This window comes from Littorina saxatilis, linkage group LG1, assembly GCF_037325665.1.
Source record: "Littorina saxatilis isolate snail1 linkage group LG1, US_GU_Lsax_2.0, whole genome shotgun sequence".
Taxonomy (NCBI): domain Eukaryota; kingdom Metazoa; phylum Mollusca; class Gastropoda; order Littorinimorpha; family Littorinidae; genus Littorina; species Littorina saxatilis.
Window position 1 is genome coordinate 11,882,812 of NC_090245.1, and position 19,221 is coordinate 11,902,032.

General features: G+C 44.4%; 1 protein-coding gene across 4 annotated transcripts in view; it reads right to left on the minus strand.

The window, feature by feature from the left end:
- LOC138962038 (dynein axonemal heavy chain 5-like) overlaps window positions 1–19,221 on the minus strand; it is a 115,296-nt gene that overhangs the window by 49,985 nt on the left and 46,090 nt on the right. For all 4 annotated transcript variants that reach the window (XM_070333735.1, XM_070333742.1, XM_070333751.1 and 1 more), the window contains 18 exons: window positions 18,115–18,321; window positions 17,396–17,713; window positions 16,660–16,822; window positions 15,071–15,349; window positions 14,309–14,508; window positions 13,270–13,509; window positions 12,686–12,887; window positions 11,917–12,152; window positions 10,925–11,143; window positions 9,665–9,966; window positions 9,024–9,264; window positions 6,818–7,017; window positions 5,921–6,074; window positions 5,400–5,563; window positions 4,580–4,787; window positions 3,599–3,760; window positions 2,563–2,787; window positions 1,546–1,718 (listed from right to left, as the gene is read on the minus strand). In XM_070333735.1, coding sequence (XP_070189836.1) covers window positions 1,546–1,718; window positions 2,563–2,787; window positions 3,599–3,760; window positions 4,580–4,787; window positions 5,400–5,563; window positions 5,921–6,074; window positions 6,818–7,017; window positions 9,024–9,264; window positions 9,665–9,966; window positions 10,925–11,143; window positions 11,917–12,152; window positions 12,686–12,887; window positions 13,270–13,509; window positions 14,309–14,508; window positions 15,071–15,349; window positions 16,660–16,822; window positions 17,396–17,713; window positions 18,115–18,321 — 3,893 coding nt within the window. The remainder of the gene's footprint in view (window positions 1–1,545; window positions 1,719–2,562; window positions 2,788–3,598; window positions 3,761–4,579; window positions 4,788–5,399; window positions 5,564–5,920; window positions 6,075–6,817; window positions 7,018–9,023; window positions 9,265–9,664; window positions 9,967–10,924; window positions 11,144–11,916; window positions 12,153–12,685; window positions 12,888–13,269; window positions 13,510–14,308; window positions 14,509–15,070; window positions 15,350–16,659; window positions 16,823–17,395; window positions 17,714–18,114; window positions 18,322–19,221) is intronic.

A 19,221-nucleotide genomic window follows, 5' to 3' on the forward strand; every position in this document is an offset into this window, starting at 1 on the left:
AGGGTCGGTAGGTCGGGATTTTTTTTTCCCCAAAAAAACCTTTTTTTTTCTTTTTTTTCTCAAATGCCAAAACAAAGTCTAGGGTCGCGCGAAAAAAATAGGGTCGGTCGGGTTACCGTAACCAGACTATTTTTTTGGGGGGGGCCTAACTTTAGTCTCGCTATGAAGAAAACGCATGAGAAAATGAGGTCGTATATTAGAGGATGTCGCAACATAGAGGGTCCTTTAGCAAAAGTTCCTCTGTAGTGACTTTGTGGCTGTTGAGTTTAAAACAGTTTTACATAAACATCTGGGACGTAGCCAGTTCTTTTGATTTCAATGCAAAAGATGGAGAAGATATAAATGTAATGAATTTGGGCTTCAATCAGTATGTTTCTTAGGGCTTTAAGAGTTCAAGAAGCAAGCAAGTTGTGGGCCTCGTGTATCTCTTTACCATAACCTTCTTCCTCTTTTGTTTTCGTTCTTGAGCTGCAACTCCTGTGTGCACTCGTTGATTTTTGAACTAGTTGGGTTTAACGTATAATTATATGGCCTCCCCCCTCCCCCGTTAACTTTTTAAGGCAGGCATACTCCGTTTTCGGAAAAAAAATCTGACCAAACTTATATATATGAAGCCTTATATCGCGCGCGTATCTCCAGACTCGGACTCAAGGCGCAGGGATCTATTTATGCCGTGTGAGATGGAATTTTTTACACAATACATCACGCATTCACATCGACCAGCAGATCGCAGCCATTTCGGCGCATATCCTACTTTTCACGGCCTATTATTCCAAGTCACACGGGTAATTTGGTGGAATTTATTTTTATCTATGCCTATACAATTTTGCCAGGAAAGACCCTTTTGTCAATCGTGGGATCTTTAACGTGCACACCCCAATGTAGTGTACACGAAGGGACCTCGGTTTTTTGTCTCATCCGAAAGACTAGCACTTGAACCCACCACCTAGGTTAGGAAAGGGGGGAGAAAATTGCTAACGCCCTGACCCAGGGTCGAATTCGCAACCTCTCGCTTCCGAGCGCAAGTGCGTTACCACTCGGCCACCCAGTCCTTAATGCTATATTATCCAACAAACGTGTGAGATACCACTCATGACATAACATTATCGTTCACCACAGTTCATGTGACTGAGGTCATGTAAAACGAGTCTGGCAGGGACCTGTTTTCCCATTGCGAATGATGCCAGAGTCACCGAGACAAACGTCATTATGGAAACATTTTTGCCCTTGATGTTTCCCCTGAAAATTTCCCAACCAAGACTTAGTGCTATAATTCTTCTTGTTGTCGATCACACTAGTTATACTGTCAGCCCGGACAGCGAGACGAATGATGCCGTCTTCTCCAGGTCTTCCTTTCCTCCGTACAGCTTGCAGTGGAGGGAGACTGCAGTTGGCCACACGGTTTTTCTCAGACTCTCAAGGATGGTGCATCGCTGGAGGATGTGTTCAGTGGTCTGGTCCTCTAGTCCACAGCTGCAAATGCTATAATTCCACATAGACACCACCTCCCTGAGCCCCAACGGTTTGAAGACTAGTAAGACCAACCTGTCAGTGAGAGGGGTGATGACGAGTCGCTCCGTGCAGCCAAGGAACTCGTTCTGGTAGATGAAGTCTACGTCTGTGATGGAAATAATGGTCTTGTCTGTGTCCTCCATGAAGTAGAAGCGTGACTGCTTCATCCACTCAAAGTCGGTGGGCGATTTGATGCCTTTGCGGCACTGGAAAGAGTGAATAGAGGGTGTTTGAGAACACAGGATGCTATTGCTGAAGGAGGATAGGTTATGTAAGGTTTGGTTGATGAAGTCCTGAAGAATGAGAGAGAGAGAGAGAGAGAGTGTGCGCGCATGTGTGTGTGTGTGTGTGTGTGTGTGTGTGTGTGTGTGTGTGTGTGTGTGTGTGTGTGTGTGTGTTTGCGTGTGTGTTTGCAGGTGCGTGTTTGTGATTGCGTGCAGGCATGCGCGCGTGTATTTGCAAGCGTTTGTGTGTGGGCACGTGCTTTCAAGCGTGCATGTGTTCGTGCATCCATGCGTACATTTGCGAAATCGTAGCACATATCAGCACCTATACATGCGTGCAAAGGTTCCATATCTGTCAGTCTTCGTTTTGAAGACTCACAGACTCAAAGAGTTTACTGTCCTTATAAAAACAAGGAAAAATGCCTCGCAGTGTCAGGCGGTTTAAAACACAAAAAACATCTCATTTACCAACAGATCAAAGTTGCACAAAAACGACCCAGCATGCAGTGCGCTCACACACATAATGATGTATACGCTTTTGCCCGTGCTGGTCAGGGGCCGTATTAAAAAAGAGTCCGAAAGGGGTTTTGTCGGTCCGAGAAACAGAAAGCTTCCGATAACCCCCCTATCAAGAAACTACGATAGTCGGTATTGGTGGCACTGTCTTACGATAAAGTTAGAGGTGCCTATCCCTACCCATAAGCACTGTTATCGGTACGGTAACTTTGATTTCAAGATGGCGGCCTTCATTCTGCAGCGGTACCGGGAAAGAAGAAACATTCTAAGAAACAAGGTTTTGGGGGACATGATACATGCAGAATCTTACCAGGTCATCAAAGATGTCGCGCTGGTGGACGTGGATGGTGATGAGGGTTTCGAACTTGGTCCTCTCCACCTTGCTCAGTTCCTGGGTGGTCTGCGCGATAAGGGTGTTGAGCAGCTTGAGGAAGGAGTCGTTGGTGCCGGGCATGATCTTGCGGTCGTACTTGGCGTGGGTCAGCGCCTCCGTGGAGTCCCGCGTCCAGATCAGCTGCAGGCCTAGCAAGCCAACCTGACAAGAAGAGAGAGAGGGAGGGTAGATCAATTGGTTTAACAGTGACTTATGGAACACTTGGTCATCTGCTGCAGCCCAGCTTGCCCTACTGGAGAGAGAGAGAGAGAGAGAGAGAGAGAGAGAGAGAGAGAGAGAGAGAGAGAGAGAGAGGGGTGGGGGGTGGGGGGAGAGAGGGGGAGGGAGATGATGATGATGATGATGGAACTTTATTTTTCAAGGATAGAGGTTAAAGGCGACGTTTAAGGAGAGAGAGAGAGAGAGAGAAAGAATGAGAGAGAAAGAGAGTGATGGGGAGGAAAGAGAGAGAAAGGAGAGAGAGATAGAGAGAGAGAGAGAGAGACAGAGAGAGAGAGAGAGAGAAAGAGAGAGAGAGAGAGAGATAAGAGAGAGAGAGAGGGGGGGGGGTAGACTGGTTAATCCTGTCTTATGAATCATCACGCCATCATAGAAAGAGAAAAGAAAATCACGTTTGTTAAGTACGAGCAATTGCCTTCAAAAGAAACCTCTTTTGACTCTTGCATTGCGAAATAGAGAGCCAATGGATCTGACTGTATGTCGTGGAGATAGTAGATTAGTCCTTCTTCAGGGTAAGGGCCAGGTGCAAAAAAGCATACGTATGGCCGTATGCTAATTCTACTACCCTCGTAAAATAAAGAATTGTCAAGCCAGATGCAAGAAAAGCATACCTATGCTAATTCTGTTACCCTCGTAAAATAAAGAATTGTCGGGCCAGATGCAAAAAGAATACCTATGCTTAATCTGTTACCCTCGTAAAATAAAGAACTGACATTGTCATTGTCAAAAGTACCTGAGCAGCAAAGGTGTTGAGGAATTCCAGCAGGTTGAAGCTGGTGTCCTGGATGGCCATGGCAGCGGCTCGGATGACGCCGTGTAGAGACTTCTGGGCCATTACCATCAGGTTCATCAGCCACACCTCCACGTTGCCTTCTGCTTTCACCGGCTTCTCCAGCTGTAACAGCACACAATAGTTTGATTCTTCTGGCCCAAGCAACGAGGGAAATACCGGCACGGTTGGCCTAGTGGTAAGGCATCCGCCCCGTGATCGGGAGGTCGTGGGTTCGAACCCCGGCCGGGTCATACCTAAGACTTTAAAATTGGCAATCTAGTGGCTGCTCCGCCTGGCGTCTGGCATTATGGGGTTAGTGCTAGGACTGGTGTCAGAATAATGTGACTGGGTGAGACATGAAGCCTGTGCTGCGACTTCTGTCTTGTGTGTGGCGCACGTTATATGTCAAAGCAGCACCGCCCTGATATGGCCCTTCGTGGTCGGCTGGGCGTTAAGCAAACAAACAAACAAAAAACGAGGGAAATGAGAGCGGACACTTCAACAGGAGAGTGGGCACGTCAACAGTTAAATGACAACATCACAGATGCATCATGTAAGGGGTAAGCGTGGCAAACAACAACACGGTTAGTCTTTTCAATGTACATTAAAATTTTGATCTTTTACGAAACCACATGATGTGCTTTTTAAAAAAATTCAATTTCAATGTGTACAGAGCGTTGTTTACCAGAAGCAGCGCTTGTTTTTATACCAGCTGAATCAAGAAAGAATATTTTAAACAAAAGGAGGGATTCAGACATCAAACGCACGGCTCTTCTTTTTCTTGAATTACAAGCAAGTTTGTCCTCATAACCTGAAGAAAATTTGATCTTGCTTTAAAATCCACCCCTTTTTCTCTTCCCCCCCCCCACCCCCCACCCCCAGAGTGCAATAGCCACAGAGAAAACTGGCTAAAGAAGAAAGAAGATCTACATCGACACTCACATCAATGGACTCTCCTTCAGAGGAAGCGATAGAGAGGATGAGCTCGTACTGCTTCTCGTGGAACCTGACGGACTTGGTGTTGTCGAAGACACTGAGCAGATGGGCTTGGATGGTGTGCGGGTCACTGGCCTGACCCAAGATCTCCAGCAGGGACGGGTCAGACACGAAGAAGAATCGCGGGAAGGCCAGACGTTTCTTCTCCAGGTACCTGGCAGACACAAAGCACAATCGTATCATTTAATCGGCTACTTTATTCAGACCTTTGAAGTAGACACTCTATCCAAATTGAAGATGACACTCTATTCGTAAATCCAGTGCAATGTTTATCAAACCCTTTTGCAAAACCCATGGTTTGGGGGAAAATGTACCCTTCCACCCTCTTTAGCATGAGAACGATATCTTTCAGCACACAAACACAATAAGGCAAACTGACAGACAGACAGACAGACACGCACTCACGCATGCACGCACGCGCACACACATTTACACACATACACGCCTGCTCACCCATTTTAAGACCCCCAATTTAAGACTCCCTCCCTTTTAAGACCTTGTTTTCTCAGACTTTCGGTTCATAACGTCTGTAAGTTAACCCCCATTTTAAGACTCCCTCCTTTTTAAGACCTGATTTTCTCAGATTTTGGGAGGTCTTAAAATGGAGGTTTCAAGACTCGAGACTCAAGACTCAAAATGTTACTGTCCTTAAAAAAAAAATAATAATAAAAATAAAAATAAATGTTTGAGTCTTGAATCTGAACTCACTGAACTCTGAACCCCCTCAGTGTTAACTATCAAGAGAAGGATTCAAGCAGCGGCATACCCCGTGAGAGATTTCTGGCAGAGCTCCAGCTGCTCCAGCAAGTGAGGCAAAAGCTGCATGAGGGTCTCGTCTCCCACACAGCACTGTACCACTACGGGCGACTCGTGTGCTCGTGTCATGATCTTCACCCACGACTTGTCAATGTTGCTGAAACGTTTGGCTTCCTGTAAAAGAAATAAGAAAGGAGATTGAGTTTTGAGATAAGCTCACAAACGCACCTAAAAACACCTAATCCTCCCCCTCATCACACATGCCTGCACGTACGCACGCACGCACGTCCGCTGCACGCACACACACACACACACACACACTAACACATACACTAACACATACACACAAACACACAACACACACACACACACACACACACACACACACACACTAACACATACACACAAACACACACACACACTAACACATACACACAAACACACACACACACACACACACACAGTACATATCTCACCACCCCCACCCTTCTCACTCCATCCCAACCAAACAGACACAACAAGTGAGGTCACCTTGGGAAGCTGCTTGGCAATGTCACCCCCAACGAAGACAGCCTCCAGATAGACCCAGAGGTTCTGCACGGTCATCCAGTTCTCAATTATCTCAGACGAGTTGGTCAGGTTTGCTACCCACGTCTGAATATTCTTCTTGAAGGGCGCATTGTATCTAAAAAAAGAAAAGACAAGAAATCACAAGGCTCAAGGAAGGTAAGTTTATGAACGGTTTGATTATAGAAAGAAAGAAAAAAAACATTGACTAGAACCTCGACCTGATCATCTTTAAAGGGAAATAAAATGAAGCTTGGTAATATCTTAGAAAAAAACGTGAAGTATCCTGATTCTGAATCCCCACAAGGGTTTAAACCAGCGTTCGTCAAGAATAAAACAAATAACGGAAAGAAACAGTTCCAAAAAAGCATAATTTAAGAAGTACATAGAAATCATGAAAACATATTTCAAATCATTTTCTAAGGAGTGTGACCAAGGCCTGGCTAGACGATTTCTATTTGTGAGTGACCCCCCCCCCCCCCATTTTTTTTTAACAAATAAACAAATAAAAAAAATGAATTTTTAGAATGAAAAAACACACGAAATAGATAAATAAATAACCAAACAAATGAATAAATAATTACATACATAAATAAACAACATAGCATAAATATTATCGGCCTGTTGGAAAAAAAAGACACCCCAAAATAGTTCAGAAAACTTCCATTATGGATACAGTGTTACTTGTGCTCTACACTGCAGGAGTTAATGCTCCAGACAGACCTTTTTTTCCTTTTTTTTTCTTTCCGTCTTTACACCTGTTCCTTGTCCCGTTGTGCTCTCACACCGCTCCCAGACAGACCTTTTCCATTCGTAAATGACATTAAAATAATCAAAAAAATTAAAATTAATGCTAATCACCTGTTGGAAAGCAGAGACCCCAAAACCATCAAGGAATCCTCCATAAGGGAGACAATTTCGCTGGTGGTGTCACCACGCAGCAGCAGTTCACCGCGGTTCTTGAAGGTTCCAAACTGGAAGGACTGGTTGGTCCAGTCGGCGATCACCTGCTTCAGCTTGGCCTCAATGTCCTTCTCCTTCACTGCACTGATGCAGATATCCTGCAAGACAAAAAAAGTATTGTCTTTTTTTTGTTTTTTTTGTGTTTTTTTGTGTGTTTTTTTTACAAATATAGTTCACAACGAAATGAACAAAGTAAAACAATAGAACTTTCAACTGATTTCTTTTTAATCAACTTCTACACTGATCCTTTGCACCAAAATGTGCACAACATATTCCATCAACAATTCCAATCAACAAGTCGACATCCGTCCTCCACAAATTCAATCATCATTACGCATGAAACATAAATGCACAGAAGATAGACTATAAATGCAGCAGTGCCATAACCTTGAACACTGCTGGAAAATTTGGTGTAAATACAATTACTTTTTTAAACGAAAATGCTGTGCTCCTTCGACAGAAGTTAATAGTACATGTGAATTCAACTGTACGTATTTAGACGCTAGTGAAATTGTCTGCATGAACAGAATCAGGTATCCCCAGGTTTAGCACAGGCTGTATAAGGCGAACGACAAGAAGAAGAAGAAGAAGAAGAATCACAGGCTGTATAAGGCGAACGACAAGAAGAAGAAGAAGAAGAAGAAGAAGAAGAAGAAGAAAACTCACAGGCTGTGAGACAAGGTCATGCACGTCGACAGAAATCTTACAAACTAAAGTCACCCACTTTCTCGTTCTTCTGAATTCCTGAGCTTGTTATTTTTAAGAAGGTCCTTATTGAGCCCGAAGTCAACTTCGCGAAGTCTCAGTGCTAAAGGTGCGGCCAGCTTCATGAAGTCAACTTCGCGAAGTCTCAGTGCTAAAGCTTCGTGCGGCCAGCTTCATGAAGTCAACTTCGCGAAGACTCAGTGCTAAAGCTCTGTGCGGCCAGCTTCATGAAGTCAACTTCGCGAAGTCTCAGTGCTAGAGCGTCGTGCGGCCAGCTTCATGAAGTCAACTTCGCGAAGTCTCAGTGCTAAAGCTTCGTGCGGCCAGCTTCATGAAGTCAACTTCGCGAAGACTCAGTGCTAAAGCTTCGTGCGACCAGCTTCATGGAGTCAACTTCGCGAAGTCTCAGTGCTAAAGCGTCGTGCGGCCAGCTTTATGAAGTCAACTTCGCGAAGTCTCAGTGCTAAAGCTTCGTGCGACCAGCTTTATGGAGTCAACTTCGCGAAGTTTCAGTGCTAACGCGTCGTGCGGCCAGCTTCATGAAGTCAACTTCGCGAAGTCTCAGTGGTAACGCGTCGTGCGGCCAGCTTCATGAAGTCAACTTCGCGAAGTCTCAGTGCTAAAGCTCTGTGCGGCCAGCTTCATGAAGTCAACTTCGCGAAGTCTCAGTGCTAAAGCTCCGTGCGACCAACTTCATGAAGTCAACTTCGCGAAGACTCAGTGCTAAAGCTCCGTGCGGCCAGTTTCATGAAGTCAACTTCGCGAAGTCTCAGTGCTAAAGCTCCGTGCGACCAACTTCATGAAGTCAACTTCGCGAAGTCTCAGTGCTAAATCTTCGTGCGGCCAGCTTTATGAAGTCAACTTCGCGAAGACTCAGTGCTAGAACGTCGTGCGGCCAGCTTCATGAAGTCAACTTCGCGAAGACTCAGTGCTAAAGCTTCGTGCGGCCAGCTTTATGAAGTCAACTTCGCGAAGTCTCAGTGCTAAAGGTGCGGCCAGCTTCATGAAGTCAACTTCGCGAAGTCTCAGTGCTAAAGCTTCGTGCGGCCAGCTTCATGAAGTCAACTTCGCGAAGACTCAGTGCTAAAGCTCCGTGCGGCCAGCTTCATGAAGTCAACTTCGCGAAGTCTCATTGCTAAAGCTTCGTGCGGCCAGCTTCATGAAGTCAACTTCGCGAAGTCTCAGTGCTAAAGCTTCGTGCGGCCAGCTTCATGAAGTCAACTTCGCGAAGTCTCATTGCTAAAGCTTCGTGCGGCCAGCTTCATGAAGTCAACTTCGCGTAGTCGACTTCTCCCAGTTAAGGACAGGCTTCACAGTCACCCGACTGTGAGAGTTCGGCAAGCTACACCGTTTTCACACCAGCACTTGGACAGCATGACGCCGCTTTCGAGTCACCTACCTCAATCTCCTCTTTGAACTGCAGCAGTGGCGCCTCCAGGATGTTCCTGAGAGTGAAGTTGTCTCCCTCAATGTCAAAGACGTGCCCCGTGACGTCAGCCATACGCTGCCAGTGACGTGGCTTCATGGCCTTGTTGGCCATCAGCTCCAGTAGGGGCACCATCTCGTTGAAATCATCAATAGTTTTCTTCAAGTCCTCGAACGCGGGCCAGTCCTTGAGTGCCTTGGGAAGCTTCCGACATCTGGAGAGAAAGAGAGAAGAGGTGAGCGTGTGGTCAACCCATGAACACCACGCTAACTGCAAAATTATGACAAGTCATTTTAAAGAACTTGCCTTGAAAACGTGTAGCAACCCAGAAGATTTAGTTTTGGTTTTATACCCACTGCAAAAGTCGTATTTCAGGCATACAGATTACAAAAAACGTACTGTCTCAATTTCAAAACAAAGTATGATTTTCAGTAAAACTTCTCTTACAAGCAGGCATGTACGAAAGCATACATCTTGCATTCAAATTACTTCAAGGCGATCGACGTCACAAGTGTCGACTTAGAGAAACACACTGAAGCATGACACTATACGAGCACTGCAAGACAACAAACACCCCATTCAGAACACGCTCAAAACTATTTTCTTTAACTCACCTATTTTGGAACTCTTGCAGCTCCGTGTTAATCTTGTCAATGTTGACTTCCTGCCACGGAATGTCGTAGTAGCCGTTGACGGTGTCAATGACGTTGTTGTAAAGACCGTACAGCTTCTGCAGCAGGTTGAGTTCCTTCTTGATCTGCAGCAAGCGCGGGTACTCCGTCACCTGCAGGCCGAACAGCTCTTCTCCGCCTGTGTAGGTGACGTACTTGCGGTAGAGCGTGTCGAAGGTGTTCTGGTAGATGATTAGTCTGTCGGATGCCTCCCGAGGCGGTACTCCTGGCACCATGGGCCCAGCCTGTGGATTTAAAACGTTTAAATGAGCTTCAGGAACAATCAACAACTTTGAGCCTGTGGATTTAAAACGTTTAAATGAGATTCAGGAACAATCAACAACTTTGAGCCTGTGGATTTAAAACGTTTAAATGAGATTCAGGAACAATCAACAACTTTGAGCCTGTGGATTTAAAACGTTTAAATCAGCTTCAGGAACAATCAACAACTTTGAGTCTGTGGATATAAACGTTTAAGTGAGCTTTAGGAACAAACAACAACATTTTCGAAATGTTTATCGTGTAATGTATTAGTCGATGAATACTTAAAGCACCACCAACAAACCCTGCTGAGATTTTATTTTCCCTTACTGTCTATCTATCGAGTCATATGCAAACAGTAACAAACAAATCCATTCCACGCTTCCTTTTAAAGTAAAAAAAAACAAAAACACTAAATATAAACGCAAAAAAACAAACAAAACCACAAAAACTCTGGGAAATATTAAACCAAAACCATGCTATCACCAGCTCAAAAATCAAACAAACGATGAGTTACTCAGTTGTTCGCAGTAACCAACTCAATCATTCACACTCTCCTCATCACACAATAGATGACAAGATAAGATAAGATAAGACAAGAGCAGACAAGACAAGACAAGACAAAATAAATCTAAATAACAAAGTGACTGTGGTGAGATGAACAGAGCTGAAAAACAAAAGAATTCTGTATTCACCGATACAAGGACAGCACAATAATACGAATTTTCGCTTATAAATGTTAAGATAAGATAAGATAAGATAAGATAAGATAAGATAAGATAAGATAAGATAAGATAAGATAAGATAAGATAAGATAAGATAAGATAAGATAACTTTTTTGTCCATTTTCATTATGCATTAACATGGACAGTTTTCTTTTGGTCCTACATCGCATTTACTCACGGAACAAACACAAAGACAGCGATACAAACAACGACTCACCTCGTCATAGTTTTCGTAGTAGTCGCTAGTCTCCGTGATGAAGCCCTTGACGTTCTCGATGAGCTCCGCCTTGAACTGGGGCTGGACGGTGAGGAGGTGGGTGGAGACCTCAGCGGCCTGGGCCTGCAGGCGCTCCCACGAGTAACGAAGCGTGTCGCAACGCTCCGCTTCCTCTCGCACCATGGGCAGCTCGTGTTTGTTCAGCATGGCGTACGACTCCTGTGGGGAGGGAAGAGGGGGACAGAGCGGTGAGGCCGGGTAGGAGGAGTAGTGATAGGTGTGTTTTGAGGGTGCTCTTAAAAGTTCAGATGAGCAGCTTGGAAACATGAATACACGCACGCCGGAAGAAAAAAAAACCTAGGAAGCGCAGTACTGTATGGCAGCTTGCTTTCCCCAGTGAGAAAGCAGCTCGAATTTCGATGAGGGTTACCTCACAGGACTATATACAATCTTATTATTATCCGTATCCGTATCAAACGGAGTCATAATGGGGAGTGGCAAGTCTTATTGGGTTGGCTTGACCAAATCAACAGAAAATTATCTACCTGAATAGGACGCTGGAATTTTGTTTTATTGTGTCTCTCACTGTGTCAATGTACAAAGATGCGCCCTGCTGTAGTCAAAAGGCGATCAACACAACTGGGAACTCTTTAATAAGATGCCGCTTTACAAAATCGAATTCAACACAATCGATCCTGAGCTTATAAATAAGAACACAATCACTCTCTCTCTCTATCTCTTTCTGTCACACACACACAAACACACACACGCACACGCCCACACATACACACACACACACACAAACACACACACAAACACACACACACAAACAAACACAGACACACACACACACACACACACACACACACACACACACACACACACACACACACACACACACACACACACACACACACACGCCCCCATCTATCACAACCCCACCCCCACCCTTCACGCAACCACCACCACAAACTCAATCTACATCCCCACACCTCAATGGGCCCGATGGACATGTCGATGCGGATCTCATTCTCACGGATGTCCTTGAGAGACGCCATGGCGTGGCGGATGTCGTCCAGGTCCTTGATGGGGCGACCGAGACGCTTCTGCATGTCCTCGATGAAGTTGAAGATCTCCTCCATCTCCGTGCTGTAGCGCTTGTTGCAGTTCTTGCCGTAGTGCATGCGCCACGCCTTGGTCTCCGTCGTCAGACCCAGCTTGAGATCCTCTGAAATTGAATATGCAAAGTCGGGGTTAAAATACTGTATGATGTATCCTCCTTAATTCAATAGGCCAAGTTGAGGATATTCATCGAATGTTCTGAAATTCACAAATAAAGTTTACACACTGTCTCTTAATATATCATTTGGTTAATTTTAGTTAGGCACTGCAGACATAAAGCGGGATGGCAAATACGAGGGCTGTTCCATTATTATTTAGAATCCAGGCTCCTGGCGATATGGCGTTAAATACAAGATCAAGCCGTAAAAAAATGTGACATTTGTAAGTTTGACACAAAAGATAAAGTTCCAGAGTTTGCGTCGTTTTGTTTTGGTATGTGTTTCCGTTTATGAGATTCCAAATGATAATGGAACAGCCTACTTATACTGTCCAGTGCGTCAAATCTTTCTTAGATTTATGATCTGCAAAGTCTGCTTTTGGTCATCATTTACAACATTTACTTTTTGTCAACCATCCTCTCTTCGTCTCCAGACCCCAGATCATTTGCCTCTGTGTCAACTCCTATCCAAGTATACTGACCTGTGTAGAGAGCGATGGGTCCCACGTCGTAGAACTCGGCCAGTCCCATGATCTCCACCTCCAGCTCCTCGTAGTTCTTCACCTGAGCCTCAAACTCGGGTAGCTTGGGGTCGTCCTTGAGAAACTCTTCCAGGTCGGCCTCGCGATCCTTCTCCCAGATGGCGTTGTAGTGAGAGAACTGCTCCAGCGCCGTCGTAACCTCCTGCGAGAATAGATGTGTTTGTGGATGAGACACTGAACAACTGGTAACAACAATGATAGTTAATTTCAGTATCTGTCGCTATTCTTCTGTTCCCTTGGTTTTATATTTTATTTGAATCTGAAATTTATCATCAGAATCTGGCAGTTGAGACTCGCGTCGCATGCCTAGTAAAACAGAATATAGAAGCAGCACGGACGAACTGACACTTTAAACATTTGGTGTGATAAAAATGTGGTGCGGGAGGGCACTCTTATTTCGAGTTAATAAGAGATACTCATTGCTCTATCTTTGTTCAGTTTACATTGACATACGAAGCTGCCACATTAGACCTAACGTCACAAACACGTACGTACACAACCCCAAACAGCTTTCAGGCTCTCACCTTCTTGTTGGAGTTGATGGAGGTAGAAAGCAGCGAGGCCAGCTTGGCGATTTCTTTGTTTTCAGACACGGACTTGAAGTAGTTCTTGAGCTGCTGTTGGATGGTGTAGCTCTCCACAGAAGGCTCACCATCCTTGCCGCCAGCAGCAGGGTGGGAGTGCTCGGACAGACCGGCGTTGCTTCCCACACTGGCACGACGCTCCATCTCGCCTGTCATTGAGTCTGTGCGCATTGGCGGGGGCTGAAAAGAGAGAGGAATGTGGTTGAATCATCTTTGAAAAGCAATGTCATTGAGTCTGTACGCTCTGACTTGGAATTGGGCTAAAAGAGAGAGGAATATGGCTGAATCATCATTGAAAGGTGATGTCACGAGGCTGTGCGCTCTGACTTGGGCTGAATCATCTTTAAAAATAAGGGTCACTGAAGCTGTGTGCTCTGTGGGGGCTGAAAGAGAGAGGAACTATGGCTAAACCTGAGGCCGTGCGCTCTGGCTGAGGATAAAAGAGACAGGAGATATAGCTGAATCATCCTTGAAAGGTGATGCAACTGAGGGTGTGCGCTCTGGCGGGGGTGAAAAACAGAGACATGAACTATGGTTGAATCATCTCTGAAAAACAATGTCACTGAGGTTGCGCTCTGGTGGGCGCTGACAGAGAGAGGAACAAGAGCTTTGTGTAACACAATAACAGTGAGACGTGTAAATCTGTCTTGGTGTTAAGTCTGTGAGATACAAACAAATACAGTACCACATATGTGACCCTCCACGACGGTATGAGTCGCATGTCACCTTTGCATGATTTTCATATTTTTACATTTTCCTGAAGAGTTTTTTTATGCTCTATCCAGTGGTGAAAACCGTTTTAGAAAAGAGCGAAAACTGTTTGAGTTATAAGCCTGTGACTAAGGTGACCCTCACACTGTTACCAGACACTCCCCGGACTTGTATTAAGCCTAGCGCAGAACCGCGCGAGGTGACATGCGACTCATTTCGTGGTGGAGAGTCACATATATCGTGTAGCCATCTTTCCACAACAACATACCTTGACAACCCGTTTCCTCTCCTTGCTCCACTGGGCCACGCCCTTGCTGGAGGAGATGATGCACTGGACGGCCTTGTTGAGTCCTTGCTGCACCTCGTCCAGGGCGGGCACCATGACGATGTTGGGGATGGCCAGGGTGGCGTTGGTGCGGAAGAACGGCCGGCTGTCTTTCTTGGCGTCGCCGTACAATGACCCTTCACCTGAAGATTGGAAGTCACATTTGTGAGTTGGATTGCAATTTCAAGCATTATAAGTTTATTTGAACAAAATGAATATCAAAACATTAAAATTCAAGCTAAAGATTGCCCTTTTAAAATCCCTACCAAATGAAAAAGTTCAAGCTTTACAACACTATTATATTTAAAGCATTTAAAATTGTCATTACAAAGTGTACCAAATCACAAAATATCAAGCATTATAAGTTCCTTCCATTTCAAAACAATATTAAATCATGAAAATTTAAGCTTACAAATTGCCCTTTCAAAAAAACTTTCCAAATTATAAAATGAAACCTTTAAAATATATGTCAGTTAAAAAGCTTAGGCGGCCGGCCGAGACTGCAAAAGAGTGCATATTTGAGTGCCAGCAAGTTCTTGGAAAACAATGACTGTCTAATTTTATGTAAAAATGTCCTATTTGGCAAAACAACAACAAATAACATATAACTAACCGAAGTAGTGGGCCATAATGGTCTCAGAGAACAATGACTGTCTCGATCTATGTAAAATGTCCTAGTTGGCCAAAACACAACAAATAACTCACCGATGTAGAGGGCCATAGAGCTAGAAGTGATGCGCTTGCGGAGGCTCTCCAGCACGTTGCGCACACACCTGAGCAGGGCGTCCAGGTTGCGGTTGTTGAAGTGGATGAGTAGCTCCATGGCCGACTCCTCGATGTTCTCGCGCATCTCCTTCTTGCGCTTGGCGATGGCCGTGGCCTTGGACGACAGGGGGCGCGACTTGCGGCTCCCTGCACGTGACGTGGCTCGGGACTCTTCTCTGGCTGTGTCCGGCGCCTCTTTCTCTGCTTGCTCGTCTGTACCTGAGGGATTTGTGACCAAGGCGTTTTTTTTTTTTAGAGTGAAACAGTATTTTGAAATTACTATTCTGAACAAACTGTTGTTTTTGGATTTGAACATGTAATTCGAGGTCTTTCTATGCTGTGACTCTTCTTTAATGTACATTTCCACTTTCTGGTTTTCTTGACCGGTTATTTGTGCTTTTCTTTGTCTTTTTCTCCGTCTCTGTCCGTCGGTTACCCTTTCTCTATCTCTTTTTTTCCAGACGGATACAAGACATACACACACATAAACTGACATACACAGAGCGACAGACAGGCAAACAGACACGTACACACAGACACCGCACCAACACACATACACACACACGCACGCAGCACCCCCTCCCCACCCCCATCCCCCCACCCCCTCACGTACACACACACAACAACAACAACAACAAAAACAAGTCGCGTAAGGCGAAATTACTACATTTAGTCAAGCTGTGGAACTCACAGAATGAAACTGAACGTAGTCCGCCGCTAGTGCAAAAGGCAGTGAAAGTGACGAGCCTGTTTGGCGCGGCAGCGGTTGCGCTGTGCTTCATAGCACGCTTTACTGTACCTCTCTTCGTTTTAACTTTCTGAGCGTGTTTTTAATCCAAACATATCATATCTATATGTTTTTGGAATCAGGAACCGACAAGGAATAAGATGAAATAGTTTTTAAATCGATTTCGGAAATTTAATTTTGATCATAATTTTTATATTTTTAATTTTCAGAGATTGTTTTTAATCCAAATATAACATATGTATATGTTTTTGGAATCAGAAAATGACGAAGAATAAGATGAAATTGTTTTTGGATCGTTTAATAAAACAATAATTTTAATTACAAGTTTCCGATTTTTAATGACCAAACTCACTCATTAGCTTTTAAGCCACCAAGCTGAAATGCAATACCAAACCCCGGCCTTTGTCGAAGATTGCTTTGCCAAAATTGCAATCAATTTAATTGAAAAATGAGGGTGTGACAGTGCCGCCTCAACTTTTACAAAAAGCCGGATATGACGTCATCAAAGGTATTTATCGAAAAAATGAAAAAAACGTCTGGGGATATCATACCCAGGAACTCTCATGTCAAATTTCATAAAGATCGGCCCAGTAGTTTAGTCTGAATCGCTCTACACACACACAGAGACACACACACACACACACACACCTACACACACACACTCACACACACACACCTACACACACACACATACACCACGACCCTCGTCTCGATTCCCCCCTCTATGTTAAAACATTTAGTCAAAACTTGACTAAATGTAACAACAACCCAAACCACATACCCTCTTGCTCTTCCTCATCGAAGCCAGCATCCTCCTCGTCGGCGTCTTCAGCCTTGTCCTCTGGAGGTTCGATGTTTACCAGCATGTTGATGAGCTCGTTGGCTGCCTCCTCCACCGTCTGACTCTTGGTCTGCAGTGTGTGTGCTCCTTTGGCGCTCAGCATCTGTCACATTCCATGTCAATTATGAGACGATGATAAACGGTGAAGTTTTTCATGTCAATATGAGACATTGACAAAAGGTGAAATGTTCATGTCCTTGTCACAAATGACATTACCAGTATAACTTTGTTTTTCTAGTGAGTTCATTTTCTGGCGCTCAACATCTACCACTTTCCATTTCAATATGAGACGGTGACAAAAAGGTTATTTTCAAGTCCGTGTCACAAATATGATAACCAACTGTATAACTGTTATTCTAGTGCGTTAATTTGTGGGGCATAATTATATTCTCAACACTTGCTTGTCAAATAATGAATTTGAACAGCACTAGAAGTGTAACTTGGCGCGTCTTTAAAAAAAAAATGTTTAAAGGTAAAGACGTCTTCAAGTTTGATATCTTTAAAGTGTCGGTCACTTTCTACAAAACTCACTATTTGTGCATTTAGTTATCAGCTTAATTGTATGTTCAGCGTTCGCAGAAGCTATTAAAAAAGTCCGTTTACAAATGAACTACGCGCACCATGGCTTTTGTCAAAACATACACTTTCCACACACAGTCTCAAACCCTGCACCCACCTGGGTGTTCCCGATGAACTTATCCACAGTCCACGGCTCATCCTCAGGCAGCTCGCAAAGCGTTGTGCTGGCCATGTCCTTGAGGATGGCGTCGATGCGGAACTCTGTGACGTCGTGCACGCGGTCCATCAGCAGCTCCAGATCTCCCAGGGCGGCGTAGACCTTGGAGATGTACTCGGAGATCTGGGTGGAGCTCCAAGAGAGCGTGGTGAGGCCAGGCTCGATGATGTCGTCCAGCTTGGCGATGTGAAGACCCATCAGCGCTTCGAAGGCCGCCGGGATTTTGTTACGCACCCGCTTGTTCTCTTCCAGCATCATCTGTTGTGGGGAGAGTAAGTTATGTAAGGTTAGTGCCAAACAGATGAAATTAATGTATACGTCACGAGATTGACCTGTGGCGAAGAAATTATATTTTCACTTTCAAGGACGTATTTGTTGACGGGATGGACCCCCGAAATGATGTGCAAAGCGTAAAAAGGAATAGACAGACCCAGAGAGAAATTCGTCATTCATCTTGTATCTACATCTACCACACAAGTGTGGATACGAAATCATAGTTTTAAAGGAAGTACACGATGTTATCTAGGATATTTTCTGTATTTTTGGTACTTTCCTTTGGCAGTTAGGCCATCATACTCTTGGCCCCAATACTCTCACACACAACTATGTGTCAAAACGAAGAACTAAAGACAGAAGCACAAGCTGAAGCTGCATCTCACCATAAGGCCGTTGTAGAGAGTCTTGAACTCTGTCTGGCGTGCCCTCATCATCTTGGCAGCAGGAGGGATCTCCAGGCCCAGACGAGCCATGCACTCCGTCTCTCGAATCATGATCAGGATCTGGGTGTCGAAGTTGACGAAGAGCTCCTTGGTCTCTGGGTGACGCACCAGCAGGGAGGCCTGAAGACCGGCCTTGGCTGCCTCAACCTGTCACAATTGACACATGGAAAAGACCGCCAAGGAGAGGTAAAAAAACTTTATCACAAGTCTGTTTATTGTAACTAGTTGTAGAATGTAACTTTAGTTGACTGAGAGGAGAATATTGAGAGATGACGACAGACAAACACACATGAACAAGCATTTTAAACAGGCAATGCATTGCTTCTATTTGTAGGCTTATTTTAGTAAGTGTGTGGGTACAATGTTTGCGTGTAACGCTATGATGTGAATATGCGATGTGAATGTTACTACATGCATGGTTGATTGATTGATTGATTGATTGATTTTACAGACACACAGTCAAGCTTGTAATTTCTCTTTTAGAGATGAATAAAGATTATTGTATTGTATTGTATTGTATTGTATTGTAAAGAAAGAGAAGAAGAAAGAAGGGAGAAAATACAAAAGGGTTCAGAAAGGAAAAAGAAAAGACGGAACAAAACAACAAACAACCTCGCAGGTCAACGATAACCTGTCTGAAAGAAAAAAGAACAGACGGAACAAAACAACAAACAACCTCGCAGGTCAACGATAACCTGTCTGAAAGAAAAAAGAACAGACGGAACAAAACAACAAACAACCTCGCAGGTCAACGATAACCTGTCTGAAAGAAAAAAGAACAGACGGAACAAAACAACAAACAACCTCGCAGGTCAACGATAACCTGTCTGAAAGAAAAAAGAACAGACGGAACAAAACAACAAACAACCTCGCAGGTCAACGATAACCTGTCTGAAAGAAAAAAGAAAAGACGGAACAAAACAACAAACAACCTCGCAGGTCAACGATAACCTGTCTGAAAGAAAAAAGAACAGACGGAACAAAACAACAAACAACCTCGCAGGTCAACGATAACCTGTCTGAAAGAAAAAAGAAAAGACGGAACAA